Source organism: Protopterus annectens, chromosome 6.part1, assembly GCF_019279795.1.
Source record: "Protopterus annectens isolate FY-2018-M chromosome 6.part1, PAN1.0, whole genome shotgun sequence".
Classification (NCBI taxonomy): domain Eukaryota; kingdom Metazoa; phylum Chordata; order Ceratodontiformes; family Protopteridae; genus Protopterus; species Protopterus annectens.
This window is the reverse complement of record NC_056738.1, coordinates 400,350,093-400,374,009: the sequence shown is the minus strand read 5'-3', so window position 1 is coordinate 400,374,009 and position 23,917 is coordinate 400,350,093. Positions and strand designations below refer to the sequence as shown.

At 42.9% G+C, this 23,917-nt stretch overlaps 1 protein-coding gene across 1 annotated transcript in view; it reads right to left on the bottom strand.

Moving 5' to 3' along the window:
- ZFPL1 (zinc finger protein like 1) overlaps window positions 1–23,917 on the bottom strand; it is a 630,942-nt gene that overhangs the window by 189,474 nt on the left and 417,551 nt on the right. Inside the window, exon 7 of the mRNA XM_044075813.1 lies at window positions 10,683–10,806. Coding sequence (XP_043931748.1) covers window positions 10,683–10,806 — 124 coding nt within the window. The remainder of the gene's footprint in view (window positions 1–10,682; window positions 10,807–23,917) is intronic.

The following is a 23,917-nucleotide window of genomic DNA, read 5'->3' as shown; positions in this document are numbered from 1 at the left end:
TAAAATGTTTTTCTAACCACTTTGGCCACGTGGTTTTCAAATGAGAGATTGCTATCAACTTGGGTCCCCAGGTCCCTAATTACTTCTTCCGTACTTAATGGATTACCAGGTGGTAATTTGTGGGCACTTTGTTTTTGCCAAAGGGGATGACTATACACTTTTTGGCGTTTATCTTGAGGCCATGGCTCTGGCACCAGTTGTCTGTTTCTATGAGGCCCTTTTGTAAGATGCTTGTGTCGGCTGGAGAGTTGATTATGGCGCCTAGTTTGCAGTCACCTGCGAACTTGGTCAGCCACAGTCCTTCCGTGTTGGCCTGTCCCTCCGAGAAATATATACCGAACAAGAGAGGTCCCAGGACTGAGCCTTGTGGGACGCCACTTGTAACTGGTTTGGAGTATGACATGGCTCCAGCAATTCTAACCATGTGGGTTCTGTCCTTGAGCCAGTTTGCAACCCATCTAGTGACATAGGGGTTTATATTTAAGCTGGTGAGTTTATCTATAATGCCCGAGTGGGGTATTGTATCGAAGGCTTTTGCGAGGTCCAGTTAGGCTGTGTGGACCACCTTCCCCCTCGTCAATGGCCTTGGTGACTTGTTTCAAAGAAATCAACCAGGTTTAAGAGGCAGGATCAGCCCTTAACAAAGCCGAACTGGGTAGGATCCAGTGTCTCTAGGTCCCCAATATCTTTATTTATGAGGTCCATGATGATCCTTTCCATAGCTTTGCAGACCAAGCTAGTCAGGCTTATGGGGCGATAGTTTCCAGGATCTGTTGAGGCACCACCTTTGTGGAGAGGGACCACTGTTGCTGTACGCCACTCTCCGGGTACATATCCTGTAGTAAGGCTGAGATTGAACAGTAGTTTTATGTTTAGGTTTAGCTCTTCTTGGAGTTCATGTAGGACACAGCCCGTGACACCGTCTGGTCCCATTGATGCTGTGTTTTTTGCTTTGGAGAGGGCGGCTCTTACCTGAGCATCTGAGATGTCAGGGGGGCAGCACTCTGCTGGGATAGATATTTGCCCTTTTGGGTGGGGATGGGGGTTGCGCTGAACCTGTCAGCTAGGATGTTGGCAACGTCTGTGGGTTTGGTGTATTTTTTGTCATTTTGGACTAATTCTGAGCATATCTGGGAATTCCAACCCAGGTTCCTAACATAACTAAAGAAAGCCTTGTGATTATCCTTAGTGTCATGTAAGTGACATTCAACATTTTGATAGGAAACAATATACACATCCAGTGGATATAAAAATGTACACACCCCTGTTAAAATGACAGATTTTTGTGATATAAAAAATGAGACCACAATAAATCATTTCAAATCTTTTCCCACCTTTAATGTGACCTAGAACCTGTACAATTCAATTGAAAAACAAACAAATCGGTTAGGGGAAAAAAAAATAAAACATGTACATTAAGCTGGTTGCATAAGTGTGCACACCATTAAACTAATACTTTGTTGAAGCACCTTTTGATTTAATTACAGCATTCAGTCTTCCTGGGTAGGAGTCTATCAGCATGGCACATCTTGACTTGGCAATATTTGTCCACTCTTCCTTGCAAAAGCACTCCAAATCTGTCAGACTGTGGGGGCATCTCTTGTGCACAGTGCTCTTCAGATCACCCCAGAGATTTTCTATTGGATTTAGGTCTGTGCTCTGGCTGGGCCATTGCAAAACTTTAATTTTCTTCTGGTAAAGCCATTCTTTTGTTGATTTGGATGTATGCTTGGGGTCATTGTTGTTTTGAAAGGTGAAATTCCTCTTCATCTTTCTAGCAGACACCTAAAGGTTTTGGGCCAAAAGTGACTGATATTTGGAACTGTTCATAATTCCCTCCACCTTGACTAAAGCCCCAGTTCCAGCTGAAGAAAAGCAACCCTAAAGCAGAACACTGCCACCACCATGCTTCACTGTGGGGATGGTGTTCTTTTGGTGCTGCAGTGTTGTTTTTGCACCAAATGCACCTATTGGAATTGTGGCCAAAAAATTCAACCTTGGTCTCAGACCATTACACACGCTTTTGGGAGACTTGACATATTGTTTTGCAAATTTTAGCTGGGCCTGAATGTTCTTCTGTGTCCAAAAGGCTTCTGTCTTGCAACCCTACCCCACAGTCCAGACATATGGAGAATACGGGAGATTGCTGTCACGTGGTACACAACCAGTACTTGCCACAAATTCCTGCAGCTCCTTCAGTGTTGCTGTAGGTTCTCTTGGCAGTCTTCCTGACCAGTTTTCATCTTGTCTTTTCATCTATTTTGGAGGGACGTCCAGTTCTTTGCAATGTCACTGTTGTCCCATATTTTCTCCACTTATTGATGACTGTTCTTCACTGTGTTCCATGGTATATCCAATGCTGTGGAATTTTTTTTTGTACCCTTCTCCTGACTGACACCTTTCAACAATGACATCCCTTTGATGCTTTGTAAGCTCCCTGTGAACCATGGCTTTTGCTGTAGCAGGCAACTGAGTAAATGTCAGGACAACCTACTATGACAGCTGAATTTTATTTGGGGTTAATCAGAGTCTCTTTAATTGATGGCAGGTGTGTACCCAAGAAGACTGAATGTTGTAGTTAAGATGCTTCAACATAGTATTAGTTTAAGGGTATGCACACTTATGCAGTCAGCTTTTTGTATGTTTTTTATTTATATTTTTCCCCAACAGGCTTGTTTGCTTTTCAATTGAATTGTACAGGTTATAGGTCACATTAAAGGTGGGAACACTTCTGAAATTATTTATTGTGGTCTGATTTTTTTATATCACAAAAACCTGTCATTTTAACAGGAGCATGTACACTTTTTATATCCACTGTGTGTGTGTGTGTGTATATATATATATATATATATATATATATATATATATATATATATATATATATAGATATATAGATATATATAATTTATATATATATATATATATATATATATATATATAGATATATAGATATATAGATATATATATACACACATACATAGATATATCTACACACGCACATACATAAAATACAAAGACATAAAACAGAACTATTTATATATTATATTTTCATATGATACAGAATTATATACACACTATAATATGTGGTAATGTTAAATATTAAACAGTCAGGTTACAGAAAGCTGCATCTATGGCAGTACATCTTCTTCCTGAGTATTCAGGCTGATTACACATCACTGAGGTTGTATCTCCTCCTCAATGTTGCTGTGCTGAATCTGACAAACCCATAGATGTGACAATACTATGACTTACTGGGTCTGTACCAGTCCGACTTTATAGCTCAACAAAGCACCAAGAATGCCCTCTTCTGAGTGATAAATTACCTCCAGATAGTGAAAGACCAAAAGTTATATTTGATCCTGGTCTTCCTACGTCATTCGGACAGTATTTGATATCACAGAACACAAAATTGTTCTCAGCCAGTCAAGCACTTCCTGTAGTTTTACCTCTATGGCACTAGCGTTCTCTCTCTCTTACAGGAGTTGTTTCTGATTATCCGATCCTTTGAAAGAAGCCCACTTGAATACAGACTGCCACAGGGCTTGCTCACTGCTTGTATGCTATTTATGGTTTCTGATAAGAAAGATCTTTAAAGGGAGAGAGAGTCATATCACTGTTACACTGAAAAAAGTCTATTATCACTCTCAGGAGTCTGTGTTTGACTTTATTACTCAAACTGTCTGGAGGCCAGCCAATGGTGGATAGTGCAAAAAGTATAGCTGTGCAAGAACTTATCATAACAGTAAATGTTGTAATGATTAGTGTTGCAGTGTTCCCGACACGGGGTACCAAAGCTTGTCCCTCCTGTGGTCGTACTTCTGACACGCAACCTCAGCCCGTACGCACTGGGGTATAAAAACAGTCATATGAGCATGGATCCACAGATCATCTCAAGCCAACACTCTGGAGACTACTTAGAGAATAGACTGGTCAGGTAGGAGGGGTGTAGTTGAAATTGCTAAGAAACCTCCCCTGCACCCAAGAAACAGAGCAAAGGCTAGAAAAATGGGGACAGGCAATTAAAGACTGAAGTGAGAAAGACAGGAGGGGATTGAGAGTGGGATGGAATACTGTAACAGTGATCAGTATGACATCTACTGCTATGGTAAGTTCTTAAAAAAAATGTATTATGTCCTGACTGAAATCACTGTTGTACTATTCCTGACATATGGGTGAAGGAGGAAGGAAGGGTGATTAGCTATTGAATAGAGGAGTTGGCCAGCAGTCTGGACAGGACTGACCTAGCAAAGGCTGCCTTGGATCTGAAGAAAGCATACATTTTCTAGTGTTTGGCAAATGTGTATACAGAGGACCAAGTGATCGCCTCTAAGACAGACTTGGAGTCTATTCCTTTGTGGAAAGTACCTGAGGAAGCAACTGCCCTAGCAGAATTTGCTTTAGGGCAGCAGGGCAAGGTCTTACTGTAGTGTGAGTAGCAGAAAGAGATGGCCTTTGAAATCCAGGTTACAATAGTTTGTATGGAGACTGGCTTAGGGAACATAAAAGATTGGGAAAGAAGGTGGGAAGATGAATAGCCTGATTGAGAGACAACTCATTCATTACCTTAGGCATAAAGAAGGATTAGCTCTGAGAGACATGGCCTTTATGAAAAATAAGAAAACAGGGGATGGCGATGAGAGCTTGAATCTTAGAAACTCCCTTGGCAGAGGAGAGGGCCAAGAGGAGGATAGTTTTCCTAAGTACAGAATTTATCAGAAGTGGAATAAGTTGGTTCATTGGGAGGCACAGTAAGCTTTTCTAACACAAAATAGATCCCAAGCGGAAAAGATGGGTTTCCTTGGTGGATTAAGATGTAGAACTCCTCTGAGGAAAAGCTTGACCTCCGGCCTAGTCATAAGTGGGGTTAACGGGGAGGCAGGCATTGATAGCAGACAAATGAGTTTTTATGGAAGAGTAAGACAAGCCTAATTGAAGACGTTTGCAAAGGTATCACAGTATTGTAGGGAACTTTGTTAACAGTGGATCCTGACTATGTTTGCAGCACCAGTAAGAAAACCTTTTCCAGTTTGCAGTGAAAGATTTTTCTAGTAGTGGGTTTCCTATCCTCTTGTAGGACTCGTACAACCTCCTCAGATAAGAGATGCCTTTGAGGGAATAAAATCTTATCATCCACAGGGTCAGGTTGAGAGATGTAAGATTCAAGTGGGGAGGCAATGCTTTTTGTTGAGTTATCCAGTCCAGCTGTAGAGAAAATCTACAAATAACCTTTGCCAGGTGAAAGAGCAGGGGGAGAGGATACTGCCTAGACTAAAATGGGGCCAGTGAAAGGAGTTTGGGCATTTCTTTTTTGCCTTGAAAAGGATTTTTGAAGAAGCAAAGGAAGGAAGGCATAGAAAAACTTCTCTGTCCACTGGAAAGAGAAGGCATCTGTCCTCCAGGCTGCAAAGCATGGGTTCCTGGTACAGAACTGGAGGAAATGATGGCTGTTTGGTGAAGCAAAGAGGCTTTGTGAATAAAGCAGTGTTTTTATAACTTCTGGTATTAAGTACATTGGATTGGACTATGACCTACAGTTACCTGAGCTTTTGTACCTGCATGTGCCTAGCCCTTGGAGCTGACTTACCAACATATTTTTCTTAGTTTTCTGTGTGGTTTCTTTTGGTTGCTGGAAGCAAAGAGGTCTATCTGAGGAGTGCTATGTTGAAGAGTGATCATGTGAAAGACATCTCTGTTCAAAGTCCACTCGCCGGGGTCCTCCAGGGAGCAGCTCGGTCTGCTAGCACATTGTCCTGAGAAGAGATGTATGTGGCTGTGAGTGTGATGTTCATTTGTGTAGTCAAGTTCCATGCCTCTAATGCTAATCTGCATAGCTGGTAAGACCTGGTGCCTCCCTTCTTATGTAACACATGACTGTGGTGTTGTCTGTGTACATTTGAAGTGGTCTGGGTTTTCAAAGGTAGATTCAAATTGAAGAGCTTGCAAAAGAGCCCTAATTTCTTTCAGACTGGTATGTTCCTTCAGGAACTGGGGTTGCCACTTCCCCTTTACTTGGTGTGATCCTGTCCATGTCCCCCACACTTCATCCAAGGCATCCATGTGAACTTGTTGAAGAGGAGGACGTGTGAAAGGTAAACCTGGGTTGAGGATGACCTGACACTTCCACCAAAATAATTCCTTCTTGAGACAAGGGAGGAGGGTAATCATGGTGCACAAGGGGTGGCACTGCTGGGACCACACCAGATTTCAGATACCATTGTATTTCACTCATCTGAAGTCTGGCCAGGGGAAGCATAGAGATGGTGGCTAACATGAATCCCAAAGTCCTTAGCATCTCCCTTGCAGAACAATGAGTTACAGACAAGAGGCCTTGAAAACAGCTGGACAGACTGAGGACTTTCTCCTGGGCAAGGAAGGCATGCATCTTCTATGTGTCCAGTCTGCATTCCAGAAACACCAGGTCCTGTGTAGCAACCATGTGTGATTTGTTTGTAGCTTACAGTAAAGCCTGAATACGAAAGTCATTCAGGTAGGGAAAAATCTGAATTCCTAGAGTGCAACAGAAAGCTACTGCATGAGCTAGCACTTTGTGAAGACCCTTGGGGCTGCAGAAAGGCTAAAAGACAGAGCAGCAAAATGAAAATGAGAGGAGCCAGAGAAAAACCTGAGGAATCTCCTGCAAAAAGAAGAATGAGAATGTGTAAGCAGGTGTCCTTCAGATCTAATGACACTAAGAAAGCTTGTGGGTAGATGAAGTGTAGAAGAGTCTGAAGAGACAGCATTTTGAAATATGGAGCCTTCAGGTATTTTTTCAGGATAGACAGGTCTAGGATAGGTCTTGAATAATGCAGGTCACAATGGATATTTGCTTTTGAAGAGGTAGTGGCATGCTTCTCAGAGGGTGAATGTTTTCTTAAAACATGGCAAAGCCATCCCTGATGATGGAGAGGACCCTCTTGTCTGTGGTAATAGCCTCCCACCTGATCAGAGAGAGTGACAGTCTTTGAGAAATGTGTGTGGGGGAGGCAACAGGGCTGAGGACAGGAGAAGGGATGCTGCAGGGGCAGTCACAGGTTTTTGCCTAAAAGGGCAGCGTCCAAGCTGAAGGTTCCGTTTGGGGCTTTTCAGAGTATCTTTTTCTAAGGGGGGAGGGGGTCTTTGTTTCTGAACTGTTCTAGGATCCCTTCTAATGAAGGAGGTAAATTTAACTGGGTAGCTCCTATAATATCAAGGAAATGAGGAGAGTAGGACCTGCCTTCAGTCTTCCATGGTTTTACCTTGGTCGTAGAGAGTTATGAACAGACTGGCCATCTGAAGACCAAGAAGCAAGTCTTTGCCTAATGGTGAATCTAGAATTTTAGATATGAAATCCTCAGATATCAGTGGACTGTGAAGAAATGCACATCTGTGGATAACAGATCCAGTAGCACCTGCCCTAGAAGAAGCATCCACAGCATTTTAATTGCACTAAACGCTGTATCTGGCAATCTGAGAGGCCTGGGACAGTAAGCTCTGCATTTGATGCTTAAGACTGTTATGGGACAAGACCAGCTTATTAAAATGTATATTAATTTTAGTATATTAATGATGCTATAATATGATTGTTAAAAAGCAAATATAATTTGTATGCAGGGCTGGGAAAAATACAGCTTCATAAGCTACAGTACTGCTGTTACTTAAACTGCATTCTTTTAGTATACAAGAGAGAATAGTACGTGTTGCATGTAGTTACTACAAAAGGAATTTTGTTGTAACTGACTCCTCCAGGCTAGGAGTGCTTTGTTGCTATTAAAGGTTTAAAACATTCAAGGTAAAAAACAAGACCCCTTGGAAGCAGGCGGATTATGTACAGAAAGGTGTTCACGTGAAGTCTGAGGCGAAAATCACGAGGGATGAGGACATTTGCAAAGTTTGCTATAGGACAGTCATCGTAACTTAATGAAATTGCATGACCAGTTTGATAAGAAAATATTTTTTTTTTGTATGTAAAGTGTGAATGCTTTATCAAGGGCTATTAAGACTGACTCCCAGTGCAGTAAAAAAATAAAATTTCTGATTGCACATCCTGAAGTGTTGTTCCTGACTGAAGGCATATAAGGTAAAGTCTTAATGCTATTTATTTAAGATTATAACAAGACTCTGCTGTAGGAGTATCCAATATAACTCTGTTTAAGGAGTTAAGAACAGATACCGAATACTTTGTCATTTGAGTCTGATAATTAATTGCCCTAAAGGTAAGGGTAGCAGAGATGCAAACCTTTTTTCCCCCATCTATCCAGAGCCCTACAATCTTTGTCAGTAGGTAGGGCATTAGCAGTGGCAGAAGTTTAGATGATTTTCCTTCAGAAAGAGAGACTACAGAAGGGTCTGCTGCTGTTTTTAAATAGATATTTAAGGCCAGCAGGGACCTTGTAAAACACGTCTGGTTTCTTAGGAATTGATGGCTGAGAATCAGTTGCAGAAGAGGTGGACTGAGAGGCATTCTAGAAAGCCTCAAGGAAAGGGGTACTGGAGAAGGGGCAGGAGTACCAATCTCCAAGAGGGTGTAATACCTTCTCTAATCATCAGAGATCTGTGTGGACTTGCCAGTCAAAGTGTTTCACCATGTTCTTTATAGTCTCCTCAAAAGAAGCTTTCCATAATAGGGGAATCAGGTGAAACAGTCCCTTTCATCAGGAGAAATGTACCCTGGACAGTGCAGCCGAAAGAATGGTCCAGAGAATGGACAGAGTAATAGTCCTGCTTCTCATCAGAAGAGGAGGAAAACGGGGTAGGTTTTAGACAAGTAGCCTGTGGTTGCAGAGACCCACAAGAGGGAGATTTCAAAGACATAACAGCTTTGAACAACCCTTGCTAAAAATCTATCCATTTCTTCTCCCTAGCTGCTAAGGGAAAGACCACGTGCTTAGTCTTCTGTTTTTTTTTTTTAGTCATGACATCCACTTGTATGAGACACGGAGGTTTGGAACCATGTTTAACCTTTATTAGAGAGCCTGAGATGTCTTCCCTAAGTAAAATTTGAGGGGTGCTGTGCAGTCCTTCAGAAACAATGAGACTTAATTCCTCAAATGTATCAGCAATCTGCAAGGCCTCAGGAAATATACAAGCCTCTGACTGGGTCTCGATAATGAGCAACTGAATTGCCTGATATACTGTTGTTTATGTAAACTCAGCGGCTATGTCTGGAGTCAAAAATGTTGGACTGTGGATGCATTCGAGGCCTCAAGTTTTTTCTTCAGGTGTTGAGAGGTCAAAGGATGCGGGGTCAGCCATCTTGGACCCATCCAAGCATTTAAGACACTGGGTCTCAAGAAAGGTGTTGAGTGTAGAAAACCTAGATCTAAGGGTTTTTGGAATGAACAAATACCAGATAGAGCAAAATTTATGCCTGTGTTAAGGCCCTAAGCAAAAAAGACTATTGTAAACAAGTCCTTGTACGGAATACGCCTACCGCACTCACACTTAGCCCTCCTAGCTGACATCTACAACTTTTAGCAAAAATCATAATATAAAAATGAAGGTACCCCAACGGGGCACTTATCTGGATAAATTATCTAAACAAAGGCACCAACAACCAAACAGCGATCAGTTCGATGGATGTATGACCAGCAGGAAGTCTGAGGATCCACACTCTTATGTCCATTTTTATACCCCAAAGCATATGAGCTGAGGTCAAACGTATGACCTAGGAAAGGTAAAGCTTTGGTACTCCAGTCGGATGTCAGCGGTGACAACTCATATGTCACGAATACTGCAACTGTGACTTCAGTCAGGGCATTCATCTTAAACTCAGTCCCTTCAAAGACAAAGGCAATGTTCCTATATGTCTGCCACTGGCTTCTCTCATCTTCTCTTACCTTTCTGAGTGATAAGAATCTGACTGTTGACTGGCAGCCTACAGAAAATGAAGAACCAAGTGCCAGCAGCTGTTAAATCATCAAACTATCCTATGAAAACAAATACTACCAAGATTAAACATCTAATTCCAGCTTCAGACTTGGTTATAGTAGTATATGCACTAGTGTCTTTCTGATTATACTACTGCATACAACTTTGCCCCTGGTGCAGATCTTGATGGATTGTAGCTGGCCTCGCAGATCAGTCACATTACTCTTATGTTGTGGGATCTGCATTGGCTACTTGTAGAGAAATCAGTTTTAAAAGTCTTAGCTTTTACTTAATCTATTTCACAAGGTTTGGATTGTGTCTATTTACAAGAGTTTCTGTCCCTCTACATTCTCCTGGTCTTCATATGACGAGAATATTGAGACCTTAGGTACGCAGTTTTGCCCACCTTACTCCATTCCTCTAGAAATGGATAAGTTACCTCATTCTGGTATATGTGACAAGAGACTTCATTTAAAAGGTCCTTCAAATATCACCTATACAGGACAGTTTATCTGACTCCATCTAGGAAGTATTACATTGACAGTTCTACACTAGCGGTTTTTTTTTTATTGCCTGTCAAGTGCAATTGCCATTGCAATTTTTATCTATCTTTTTCTTTTTAAGAAAGATGAGAGTAGTGGAAATGCAGGATTGTCACATTACGACTGTGAAGGCGACTAATCAATGGTGGTTTGGATACATATACAATCATATTCATTCTGCAGTTATAAAACCTCCTTGGCCAGTACAGTAAACTTCCAAAGACCTAAGAGAAAACTGAAACAAAGAAACTTTGTTTGAAAAAACAACCAACATTCCCAAATCCACTTCCTTACTTTAGCAGACGGGCAAACCAGCTCAGTGCTGGCCTCCGTCGATATTTATCTTCATCAAAATCAATCTGTGTCACTGTGGGTCTTGCACCGTCTGTTGTGTCATAAATTTTACGAGGAGTAGATGCTAGAAAAAAAAAAAAGAAATTCTCAATGAAAACAAGTGCAAAGGAGATGCAGGCTCACATAAAATACAGAATTTTCCTATAACTGTTTTGGGCCAACTTAAATAAAAGGCATATGTCGCATCCTCACACCCCTCTGTTACTTACATACTTAGATCAAAAATCAGTGCACCTTGGAGTAGGGGAATACTTAAGAGACACTGTAAAACTGGAGTTAAAAGTCCCCTGTTCAGACTTAAAATTCCACATTTTCAAAGATTACAATTAAACATTCAACTGGAACCCAAATAAGTAAGAATGGGATAAGAAAGCCAATAATAAGGCAGTGAGGTAGCTACACAGGCCATGTTATTCAAGTAATCAAGTAATGCTGCATAGATGGGCTTGGTCTGGTAGAGATAGGATACTATAGGTGCCATTGGGAAGCAGTAGAGGGAGGCCACAGTGTACAGAGAAGTGAAGACGACAAGCACGGAGGAACACTGATTCTAATCACTGTTAACTATACTGAAGAGCAGTGCAGTAAGAAGAAGCTACTGCAGTGTAAGCAGGACAATCTGCAGGTACAGTAGGGGAAACTGGAGAAACAAATGTAAAGACAGATATGTTAACTGCAGAGATAATGAGAAAGTACAGTTGTGTACACTTACCATAAATGTAGATGTTTGAGTGTATTCACTGTTGCAGTCATCACATTTGGGTTATCTGCCTGCAGGTAGCCCTCAACCGGCCTGAATGATTCCTGCAGTCTCTTCTTCCATGACGTCAGGTCATCAGGGGTATAAAACATGCAGCCAACGCCATTACATCAGTTTTTCTTGCCCCAGATGTCAGGTGCCCCCCACAATGGGAAACAATTATATGTTATGGTACACCTCCATCAAAAAGCAAACAGACCAGAAAACTTAAATATACCAACAAGAAGGAAAGGTAGAACCAAGAGAAGTCAGGGGGCTGGAGGGAGGGTAACCAGGACTGCAACAGTGAATACAGTCGAGCATCTACATTTATGGTAAGTGTACACAACTGTACTATGTTCTTCGTGTTTAATGAAAAGTTAGAGAGCATTAGGGCCAGCTATTAAGCCCTGCTAGACTGGAGTGGCAAAACCGGCTCTGGATTTAGAAAAAATAGGCATGTGGTAATGCTTGGTGAAGGTATGTACAGAGCTCCATGTAGCAGCTTCTAGGATGCCCCTGGTAGGGACTCCTCTGAGAAAGGCTGCAGAGGTAGATGCAGCCCTGGTGGAATGTGATCTTATCCCCTGTGGGGTAGGTTTTCCATGGTGCTTGTAGCAGAAATAAATGCAATGGGCTATCCATTTGGAAATAGTTTGCTTTGAAATGGACCCCCCCCCTGCCCTTGCCGCAAAGCCAGCTATCAGCTGTTCAGATTTTCAGAGAGGCTTAGTCCTGTCCAAATAAAATCCACGTTGTCTGTGCACGTCCAGAGAGTGCAGTATTCGTTCTCCTTTGTTATGTGGATTAGGGAAAAAAGTAGGCAAATGAATGGACTGACTTAGGGCCACACTAGACACCACCTTGGGCACAAAGGAAGGATTAGTCCTGAAGGAAACCCTGTCTGCACTGAAGATAATGAAGGGTTCCACTGCCATGAGGGCCTGTAATTCAGACACTCTTCTTGCTGAAGTGATGGCTAGAAGGAAGGCTGTTTTCCAAGAAAGGAATTTCAACTCTGCTGTTACAGCTGGCTCAAAGGGGTGGAGTGAGCTTTTCCAATACAAAGTTAAGGTCCCAGGCTGGAGTGGGGGCTCTCCTGGGGGGTCTTAAACTGTTGGCCCCTCTAAGGAATTGCTTTAGCAGGGGGTGAGAGAAGAGGGGTGGTATAATGTGCTGAAATGGCAGAGGCATGAATTTTAATTGACAAGAAGGATAGGCCCTTGTGGAGCATTTCTGTTAACTACTGAAGAATATGGGGTAAACCTGGCACCGTTGTGCCCATCCCCCGAGTCTGGCTCCAGGAACAGTATCTTTTCCAATTTTCAGCACAGGATTTTATAGTACTAGGCCTCCTTGGCTCCAGAATGACATCTAGCACCTGCTTACTGAGGCATGCTATTGGAGAGCTCAAGGAATTAGCCAGGCTGCAAGGTTCAGAGTTTGAAGCTGAGGGTGCAGAATCTGACCCGCCTGCTGGGACAGCAGGGAAGGGGTCTGAGGCAGGTGCCATGGTTCCAGCAGTGTCATACTGTGCAAGAGGGGGCACCAGTGCTGGCGTGGCCAGTCTGGTGCAATCAGTATTGTCCTTGGCTTGTCCTGTTTGATCTTTAGCAGAACCTTTGAGAGGAGAGGCAGAGGGGGAAAGGCATAAACCGAGAAGCTTTCCCAGGTAAAGGACAAAGCATCCACTTTCCAAGCTTGACTGTGGGGAGTCCTTGTGCAGAATTTGTCCAATTGGTAGTTCTGAGGTGAGGCAAACAGGTCTACCTCTGGAGCCCCCCATTTGTTCCTCAAGCGGTTGAATATTTTTGGTTCTAGTTTTCATTCGTGTGGGGCCATGAGAGTTCTGCTTAAGTTGTCTGACAGTGAATTTAGCTTGCCTGGCAGAAATCGAGCTTGTAGGTGCACTTGGTAGCTCAAGGCTGTGTTCCACAGAGCCATGGCTAGTCTGCAGAGGGGGTACGAGTAGGTTCCCCCCTGCTTATTTATGTACCACATAACTGTGGTGTTCTGTCTTTACCAATAGTTGTCCTGGAAGAATGTGGTCTTTGAAGGCTGTCAGGGAATTCTGTACAGCTAACATTTCTTTTTGATTGATATGCAGGTGCATCTGTCTCTGGTTGCATTTGCCCTGGATGCACTGCCCTGCCAAGTGAGCCCCCCATGCACAGTCTGATGCATCTGTTGTTAGGGTTCAGGTGGCAGGGAGTAGAGTGAAAGGGAGCCCCTTGTTGTGGTAGCAGGCCTCTGCCCACCAAAGGAACTCTGTCTTTATACAAGTAATGATAGGAATCACTGATTCCAGGTCCTGCGAATGTTGACACAATAGGCTTTTTAGATACCATTGTAATTTCCCTCATATGCAGTCTTGCATATAGAATTAGCAGAATGCAAGAGGCCATGAACCCCAGGTCTTGCAGATAGCCGGGGTTTTGTGGCCAATAGTTTGAAGTAGGCTGCCAAATAAACTTGTTTCTCCGGAGTGAGGAAAGCCATCTGGGAAGTTGTGTTCAAGCTTGCTCCCAGGAATACAATCTGTTGCAGGGTACTAGGTGTGATTTCTTTTCATTTATGGTGTACCCCAGTGAGTTTAGAAGTTTCTTTACGAATGCCAGATGTAATAGCAAGTCCTGGCTTTCTGCCTAAATCAGACAATCATCCAGGTATGGGTATATTTGAATACTTCTCTGCCTGCAAATTGCAACGGCTGGAGCTAGACACTTTGTGAATACCTTGGGCACAGTAGATAAGCCAAAGGAAGTGCAGAGAAATGATAGTGCATGGAGCCTGCCTTGAAGTGTAGGTATTTCCTGCAAGATTCCCTTATTGGAATGTGTAGGTAAGCTTCCTTTAAGTCTAAGGTTGCCAGCCAGGCATCTTTGCCTAGCATAGGAAGAAGCTGTTGAAGTGTTAGCATTTTGAATTTTGGGATTACCAGAAAGGTGTTTAGAATAGAGAGGTCCAGGATGGGATGCCAGGAGCTGTCTTTGCTGGGTACCAGGAAAAGTCTTGAATAAAAACCTTGTCCCCTTTATTCTGCTGGGACAGGTTGAATAGCCTTGATATTTAGAAGAGAGAGTGCCTGCTGTTGGGCCTCTGCCCACTGATTTGGGAGTAGGTCTGGCCAACCGTTTGGGGTTGGTAGTGTGTGGAAGTGGAGTCTGTATCCTTGTTTAATTATGTTCAAAACCCATTTGTCCTGGGTAATGAGTTCCCAGTTTTTTTGCATGCAGGGCGAGCTTTCCTCCTAAGGGAGCAGGCAGTTGAGCAGGGCTTGGAAGGGTTAAGCCACTGTGCCATTTTTCTGTAGGGGGTGGCTTACTTCTCCCTGCTTTGGAAGTGGGAGCCCCCCCACTGCTTAGGCCTGTGTGCAGCCTGAGACTGTAACCTAGGTGGTCTGCTGTTCCTGGGTTAGGACTGAGAAGGCCTGGATGAGACTGGAAAGGACCAATTCTTAGAAGGCCAATGCCTACTAAACCTGGGAGGCTGTACTTGTAGGAATTCTTTAACAATTTGCATATATTTAGCTTTTTCCTCCATATTTTTGAGGACTTAATCTGCTTTGTTGCCAAAAAGGTGGTCTTGATTTAAAGGAGCATCCAGTAATTTAGCCTTAACATGATCTGGCAAGATTTGTTCCTTAAGCCAAGCATGCCTTCTAAGTATAGACCCAGTGACAGCAGCCCTGCAAGATGCTTCTAAAGTGTCAAAACCAAAGTATGTTTACCAACTTGTTCTGCAGAATGCATTAAATCCTGTAATTCTTCATGTTCAGCACAGGCAGGAATCAACATCATTTTCTGTTTAAGTAGTCCCATAATATGCTGCTGATAATTTAACATATGACACTGGCAATTTAAAGCCGTAATGGCCAAAGTAGCAGAAGTGTATACCTTCTTACCCCATCTGTCTAAGGCTCTAGAATCGCTATCAGAAGGGGTAAGATTTTTGGCAGTAATAACCTTAATGCCTTTTGGTCCTTGGGAAATGGTCTCTGGATCCGCAATAGGATTCTTGAAGAGGAACTTGTGAGAGTCCGTTACTCTGTAATACCGGTCAGGTTTTCTGGGAGCTGGAGGTAAAGTGTCTGGGGAAAGGCTAGATTCCAAGAAAGCATCATCTACAATGTCCAGAACAGGAGGGATAGCTAAAGGCCTGTGTTGAGGAAAGATTAAGAATTCCCTAAGCCTGTTTTTGGAGTCAGAGTAATCCTGACTTTCCAAGCGGAAATGCTCCCTAAGAGTGTGCAAGGTTTCACCAAAAGAAAAATCTTTTGGAGGGGAAGCAGAGTGAATGGAATCCTCTGCATCAGAATCCTCATAGGTAGATAAGGGCAAATCCTGGTAATCACAAGGAACAGAAATATCAGATTCCTGATCAGAAGAATCAGAAGGAAAATCAGTTCTAGGTCTCTTAGAGGGGGAAGGCTGGCTTCCCCTAATCAACATAATAACGTCTTCAGCCATTCGAAGCATTTGTTTTTTAGGCATATGGGCCTGAGCCTGTGGTTTGGATGTTGGTTTTCTAGGCGTGGTGTGAGTTTTAGGCCTGGATGAAAATGATGGCGTCTGTTTAAAATGCAAGTCTGTAGGCCTGAATACACCCTCAGAAGCTGGTGCCTGCAAAGATACCCCTCAGCATGGAAATATCCTGACTGATAACATCATTCTCATGCAAAGTTAAACAAAAACTACAGCTATTTGAGGTAATTGCCAAGAGAGAAGATGGGACGATTTCCCATCTGTACTTTCTGGATATTCACTACTCTTGAGTTTACCCTCTTTGCCTTGGTTTCATTTTACTAAATCCCTGCTGACTGCAGTCACATACATGGCATGAAGGTTGCAGCAGCAGCAGATGTGTATAAGCAAGTAACAAATGGAGAATAAACTGCCTCTGGTACACTGTCAATAATACAAGAGCAAGCTCACAATTACCATCCCTTGCTCTGGCACTGGTTCACTACTGTGTGTGTGTGTGTGTGTGTGTGTGTGTGTGTGTGTGTGTGTGTGTGTGTGTGTGTGTGTGTGTCTATATGTATGTATACACGCACTCGCATATTACAGTTAACTGGCTTAGAAGACAGGTACAGGACCTTTTTCAATCTTGTCCTAAGCCACAAGGTACTGCAAAACATAACTGAAGACAAATACAAAACCTAGAGTTTCGACAAATACAGGTATATGTTGGCAAACACATTCAGCACGATATTTACAAGTTAAATATGTCTCTTTAAATACTAACAAAGGCTAGTAGTCTAAAGATAAGCATAGCCTTCAGCCAGACAGTCAAGCATACAAGTTACCATGTACAATAGTATCACACTGAGGTGGGATGTTTTTTTAAGAGCATTTAACTCCCTGTGAAGGGAGCAGCATCATCCACTCCTACCTCCACTTAAAGAGATAAAGAGAAGGCAAGCTGTTAATCACGTCAATGCTGCAAAATGCACTCTTGCTAATTTATACAATGACAATGGATAAAAAAAAATAGAAAAATAATAAGAAGGGGTAAGATCTGACAATCAGACCACTCAACCTGCAGACTTGAAAATTGGTACAAAGGCCCTTGAAAAGTAGGTACATCCAGCCAAAAGTATGAACATCTAATTATCAAAGAATGTGAATACGAAATAGCACACAACTTTTCTTGCTTCAAGTAGGAATGTTGGATACTACACAGAAACACAATTAAAAAACACAATGTGATAAAATGATGAAAATATTAGTACATTATCACAGAGACAGTGTGAAATCTGTAGACTTAAATGAGCTGTATTACAAAATTCTACTACACAAGGTCATTCATTTTTGTTTTTGAAAAAGGGACAGATAAGTTGTGTGTTCTCAATTATTTGGGATACAAGTATATTGGTCTTTTAGTGTAATTTCCTGTGTACTAGACAACTTCAAAAAGTCACATGTGGCGAGAGGGGTCATGGAAATTCTGCAAACGGGTAACTCAAGACTGAAAATAGGGACATGCCTACAAAAATGGGATCATCAAGTACAGGGGAAAATCAGGCCTGAAAGTAGGAACGTTCTTCCAAAACAAATAGGGACACCTGAGAGGTCTGCTTACAACTGAAAAGAGAGAAAGGAAATCAACTACCTACTATTACAGAGAACATTTCACAGAAAGTACAGTTGTGTACACCTACCATAAATGTAGATGTTCAAGTGTCTTCACTGTTGCAGTCATAACTGTAGGGTGCTCCTGCCGGCAGGCAGCCCGAGGTCGGCCAGAATCCCAAAGTCTGGGTCCGGCGTCGGCTGTACAAGCTAGTACCCTGACGTCAGTACGCTTTGGTACATAGCCCTCAGCCGACGCCATCTTCTCCAGCCTTTCTTGCCCTAGATGTCAGAAGTCCCCAACAAAACAAAAATGAATCCAACAAGGAAACACAAATACACCACAAAAAAGGAAAAGGGAGAAAAAGAGGGGATAGGAGGGAGGGAAACCCCGACTGCAACAGTGAAGACACACGAACATCTACATTTATGGTAGGTGTACACAACTGTACTATGTTCTTCGTGTTTCACTGTTGCAGTCATAACTGTAGGGTGGAATCCCAAAGCAGTGTAAAAGGAGAGGAGGCTTTAGATAGAAGAAGGGGAGGCAAGAATACCCTGCAAAACAGCAGAGGCAAAGCCTGCCCTGGTCTTAGAAAACAGAGGGAGATTGTAGTGCTTGGAAAAAGTATGCACAGAACTCCAAGTGGCAGCTTCCAAGATATCCTTGGTAGGGACTCCTCTGAGGAAAGCTGTAGAAGTGGCAGCTGCTCTAGTAGAATGACTTCTAATGGTACCTGGAAACTGTTTCCCATGATGAGTGTAACAAAATCTGATTCCATAAGCAATCCATTTGGAAATAGTTTGTTTAGAAATAGGTTTTCCAAGAGAACTGGAGGCAAAAGAAACAAACAATTGATTAGACTTTCTGAACTCTTTAGTCTTGTCCAGGTAAAATCGTAACTGTCTGTGCACATCTAATGAATGCAAAATCCTTTCCCCTTTATTTTGAGGATTTGGAAAGAAAGTAGGAAGGTGAATTGTCTGATTTAAAGCCACTTTCAAATCACCTTAGGCATGAAAGTAGGATTGGTCCTCAAGGATACTCTGTCCTGATGGAAAATAAGGTATGGTTCCACAGCCATGAGAGCTTGCAACTCTGAGACCCTTCTGGCAGAGGTCAATGCTAATAAAAGAACAGTCTTCCAAGATAAAAACTTAATATCTGAAGATGCAGCAGGCTCAAAAGGAGGCAAAGTAAGTTTTTCTAAAACATAATTAAGATCCCAGGCAGGGACAGGAGGGGTCCTGGGAGGCCGCAAATTTTAGCCCCTCTCAAGAATTGCTTCACCAAAGGATGAGAAAAAACAGGAGGATCAGAACTGAAATGAGCAGAAATAGCAGAAGCATGAATCTTAATGGAAGAAAAGGAAAGTCCTTTAGATAAAAGTTCCAAAAGGTAAAGCAAAATAGAAGAGAGATCAGGTACCAGAGGATCCGAGCCTCGGTCCTGCATCCAAATACAAAACCTCTTCCATTTAGAGGCATAGGATTTCCTAGTGCTAGGCCGTCTAGCTTCCAGAAGAACATCCAAAACTTGTTTGGGAAGACTAGAGGAAATCAAATTCCTTTGAAGAGCCAAGCTGCCAGGCAAAGGGTCTTGAGATTGGAATGTACTAACTGACCCTGATGCTGGGACAGAAGCAAAGGGTTCAGAGGGAGAATCAAAGAGGCCCCAAGAACAGGTGCTTTAAAGTTGGATACCAAAACTGTCGAGGCCAATTTGGAGCAATCAAGATGAGGAACTTGGGCTTGTCCTGTTTTATCTTCAGTAATACCCGAGGTAGTAGAGGAAGAGGAGGGAAGGCATATCCTGAAAGGCTTCTCCAGCTGAAGGACAGGGCATCCACTCTCCAAGCTGTTTTGTGGAAGGACCTGGTGCAAAAGCGAGGCAGCTGATGATTGAGATGGGATGCAAACAGATCTATCTGGGGACATCCCCAAACTGCAGTAATCCTGTTGAATAAGTTGGTGTCTAGCATCCATTCGTGAGGATCTGAAATGTTTCTGCTCAGGCTGTCTGCTACGAGATTCTGTTCCCCTGGAATGAATTGAGCCTGGAGATGTAGATTCAAATTTAGAGCTGTGTCCCATAAAGCCATAGCTAGTCTGCAAAGGGGGTATGAATGAGAACCCCCCTACTTGTTGATGTACCACATGACCGTGGTGTTGTCTGTGCGAATTAGCAGAGGCCCTGGTTGCAAAAGGTTCTTGAAGGCTAGAAGGGCATTTTGAACTGCCAACATTTCCTTCAGATTGATGTGCCAGTGAAGATGGTCCTTTGTCCAGGTTCCCTGCTGGCAACTGTCTAGAAAGTGTGCTCCCCAAGCATAATCTGAGGCGTCCGTGGTTAGGATTTGAGTAGGTTGAGGTAGACGAAAAGGCTTTCCTTCGTTTAAAGCGCATACCCTGGACCACCAGAGGAACTCCCTCTGAAGGCAGGGGATCAGAGGAATCAGAATATCCAGATCGTGGTAATGCTGTGACCATACACTTTTCAGATACCATTGAAGCTTTCTCATATGAAGCCTTGCGTTTGGAATCAACAGAATGCAGGAAGCCATGTAGCCCAGAGCCTGCAGGAATTTCCTTGCAGTGAGCTGAGATAGAGTTGCTAAGGTGCTGAAAGTAGAAGCCAGCTGAGTTTGTTTTTCTGGAGTGAGGAAGGCCCTTTGTAAGGTTGTATTTAAGAGGACTCCCAAGAATACCATTTGTTGAGAAGGGATCAAATGTGACTTTTTTGTGTTCACTGAGAATCCCAGTAGGAGGAGAAGACGTTGAACAAAGTCTAGATGTTGAAGTAGAAGATCTTTGCTGTCTGCCTGAATAAGGCAGTCGTCCAAATAGGGGTAAATCTGGATCCCCTGAAGTCTGCAGTAAGCCACTACTGGTGCCAGGCACTTGGTAAAGACTCTGGGCAGTAGATAAACCAAAGGGCAGTACAGAGAATTGAAAGTGCCTCGAACCTGCCTTGAACCTGTGGAATTTCCTGCATTCCTGCCTGATGGGAATGTGTAAGTAGGCTTCCTTTAAGTCCAATGTCACCATCCAGGCGTCCTGAGAGAGCATTGGAATTAGTTGCTGCAGAGTAAGCATCTTGAATTTTGGAATTTCCAAAAAGGTGTTTAACACAGAAAGGTCCAGAATAGGTCTCCATGAGTTTTGTTTTCTTGGAACCAGAAACAGTCTTGAATAAAAACCTTTTCCCATCTCCGAGAGTGGAACAGGCTCTATGGCTCTCATGGCCAGAAGAGCATCCACTTGATTTAAGGCCTCTGACCATTGATGTTTTGGCAGATCTGGCCAACCGTGAGCCCTTGGCAAAGTGTGAAAGTGGAATTTGTAACCCTTTAAAATCACGTCCAATACCCATCTGTCCTGGGTAATATGAGTCCAATTTCTGTAAAAAAGAGACAGTTTTCCTCAGAGAGGGGCATCCAGGTGAAGGGGTCCTGTAGCCCAACCGAGAGAGTCATTGAGTTTGCTTTCTTTGAGATTGGGATCTGTCTTCTCCCCTTCTAGGTGAAAAAGCAGTCCATTGTCTAGATCTGTAAGAGGCCTGACCTTGACCACGATCTCTGGAGCGTCTATATCTTCCCCTTTGAGGCCTGTCAGACGTGGGAAAGGACCAATTTTTAGAGGGCCAATTCCTGGAAAATCTAGGAGGCTGAACTTGCAAGAAATCTTTTACAGTCTGCATAGACTTTGCCTTTTCTTCCATCTTTTTAATAACTTCCTCAGCCTTGGATCCAAAAAGAACATCATGTTGAACAGGGGCATCTAATAACTTAGCCTTAACCTGTTCAGGTAAACTTTGTTCACGAAGCCAGGCATGTCTCCTGATAACAGTACCAGAGGCTGCAGCCCTGCAAGAAGCATCCAAAGCATCAAAACCACAATGTAAACTATGTTTGTTCACTTGTTCAGTAGCATGCAAGACATCCTGAAGTTCCTTATCCTCTGCACAAGCAGGAAGGGAAGCAAGCTTTTGCTTTAAAATAGACAAAAGAAATTGCTGATACTTAAACATATGAAACTGGCAATTTAAAGCCCTTACAGACAGGGTAGCAGAAGTATATACCTTTTTCCCCACCTGTCTAAAGCACGAGAATCCTTCTCAGAGGGAATAGGATTTTTAGAAGTAGCAACCTTAGCAGCCTTAGAGCCCTGAGAAATAGTTTCAGGATCCGCAGAAGGGTTTTTAAATAAGAATAAATGAGAGTCAGGAACCCTATAAAATCTATAAGGCTTAGAAGGAGCAGGAGGCATGGAATCAGGATTCAAATTAGCCTCAGAAAAAGCATCATCTACAATGTCCAAAACAGGAGGGATAGCTAAAGGCCTATGCTGAGGAAGAAGAAGAAATTCCCTAAGCCTCTTCTTGGAAGCAGAATACTCCTGTCCTTCCCAATGAAAACGTTCCCTCATCTCATGCAAGGTTTCCCCAAAAGAGAAATCCTCAGGCGGAGAGGCCGAGGGTAAAGAGTCCTCAGCATCCGAATCCTCATAAGGAGGAAAGGAATAGTCCTGATCTGAGGAAGAAACAGAAGATACAGAAGCCTGGTCAGAGGAATCCAGAGTAACATCCTGTCGAGGCCTTTTCTCAGGAGGGGGGTGAGAACCCCTAATCATTGTAAGCAAATCTTCAGCCATCTTTAATAATTGCTTCTGTGTCCTGGGAGTAGATTCAGAAGCAGCTTGAGCAGGAACTTTAGACTTAACAGGAGTCTTTGTCTTTGCCTTTGCCTTTAAAATAGTGATGTGAGTAGGCCTGAAAACCCCCTCAGAAGCCGGTACCTGCACAGCGGTTCCGGACCCATCTGAAGGAGCGACGTCCGAAGGTCCTGCAGCAGTTAAAATAGTGGGCCTTGATGGCTCCCCATGGGAGTCCGTATCGGCCATCGGTTCAGAAGTGGCGGACGACAGGGGCTCCAAAAGCGCCTCACTGACGACAGCCGAACCGGACGCTGGCTCCAGCTGCAACGAGTCCTGTTTGGACCTCGGAGGCCTGTCTTTGTCTTTGCGCTTCTTTTGAATTCCGGTAGTGTCCGACGACATTCTATAATTGAAGCGTCTGCCAAAATAATTTAAAGCCCAATCGTACCTGCGCTTGATAGTACGAGAGCTGAACCTGGCACAGAACCGACAACAAGAAACGTCGTGGTCAGGGCCTAAGCAAGGTAGAAAGTAAGAGTGGAAATCTTTATGAGGTATTTGTTTCCCACACGTTATACAATTATTAACTTTTTCTGACAACGGAGGAACAAGAAAAAAATTCCCCAACGGGGTACTTAGCTTTGAGAAGAGAAGTAAGAACTTCGGACCGACAACAACAAAATACGCTGTTCGAAAATCGCCAACCAACGACTTGCGAGCTGCTTTCCACCACACGGCAAGAAAGACTGGAGAAGATGGCGTCGGCTGAGGGCTATGTACCAAAGCGTACTGACGTCAGGGTACTAGCTTGTACAGCCGACGCCGGACCCAGACTTTGGGATTCTGGCCGACCTCGGGCTGCCTGCCGGCAGGAGCACCCTACAGTTATGACTGCAACAGTGAAACACGAAGAACATCTGTACCAGACTACTTTGTTATGTTAATCATTCTTTTGGGATAATCCTAAGCCACAAATTTTACACAGGAGGAGGATCACTGCCAGAATACTCTGAGCTACTGCAGTAGCAAAACTCCTTTTAACCTTAGAATGGACAGTTTGTACAGTCAAATAAAGATATGGATGGAATCAGAGCTTCACAAATACTAGCAGAACAGATTTCCCCAAAGAAAAGGTCTCGGAGGCAGATGCAGCCTTAGAATGACCTCTAATTTCTCCACAATTGGGTTTATAGAGATATAACCACTTTGAAAGCTAATTAGTCAAACTTCTTAAAAACCACCAAGCTCAAACTTATTTTGAACAAATGAAACAAAAAGCTGGTCAGCCTTTCTGAATAACTTTTATCTTGTAACTGTGAGCTCATACCCATCTACAAGGATCTACAGTAAGTAATAGATTCTCACCCATATTTAAAGATGTGAGTATTAAGAGGGCAACTGAATCTTCGGACTGAAAGAAATGTACAATGTAACTTCAAACACAAACGTCAGACAGTGCTATAGTACCAGAAGCGAATGTCAGATGTAAGGATGTTTTTTCTGCTGAGAAAAGTCTGAAATAAAATAATTACACTTAGACAAAATCCAAGTTGTTTTTTCTGTGTATATGGGGCTGCTAACACCCTCAACCCAGGGCATATAGGGGACTTCTACCCTTGCATGCCCTTACTTAACATAACCAAAATGAAATCACAGTATTTTATTACTGATTTATTTACATTTGTTTACCAGACTAGTACATTAAT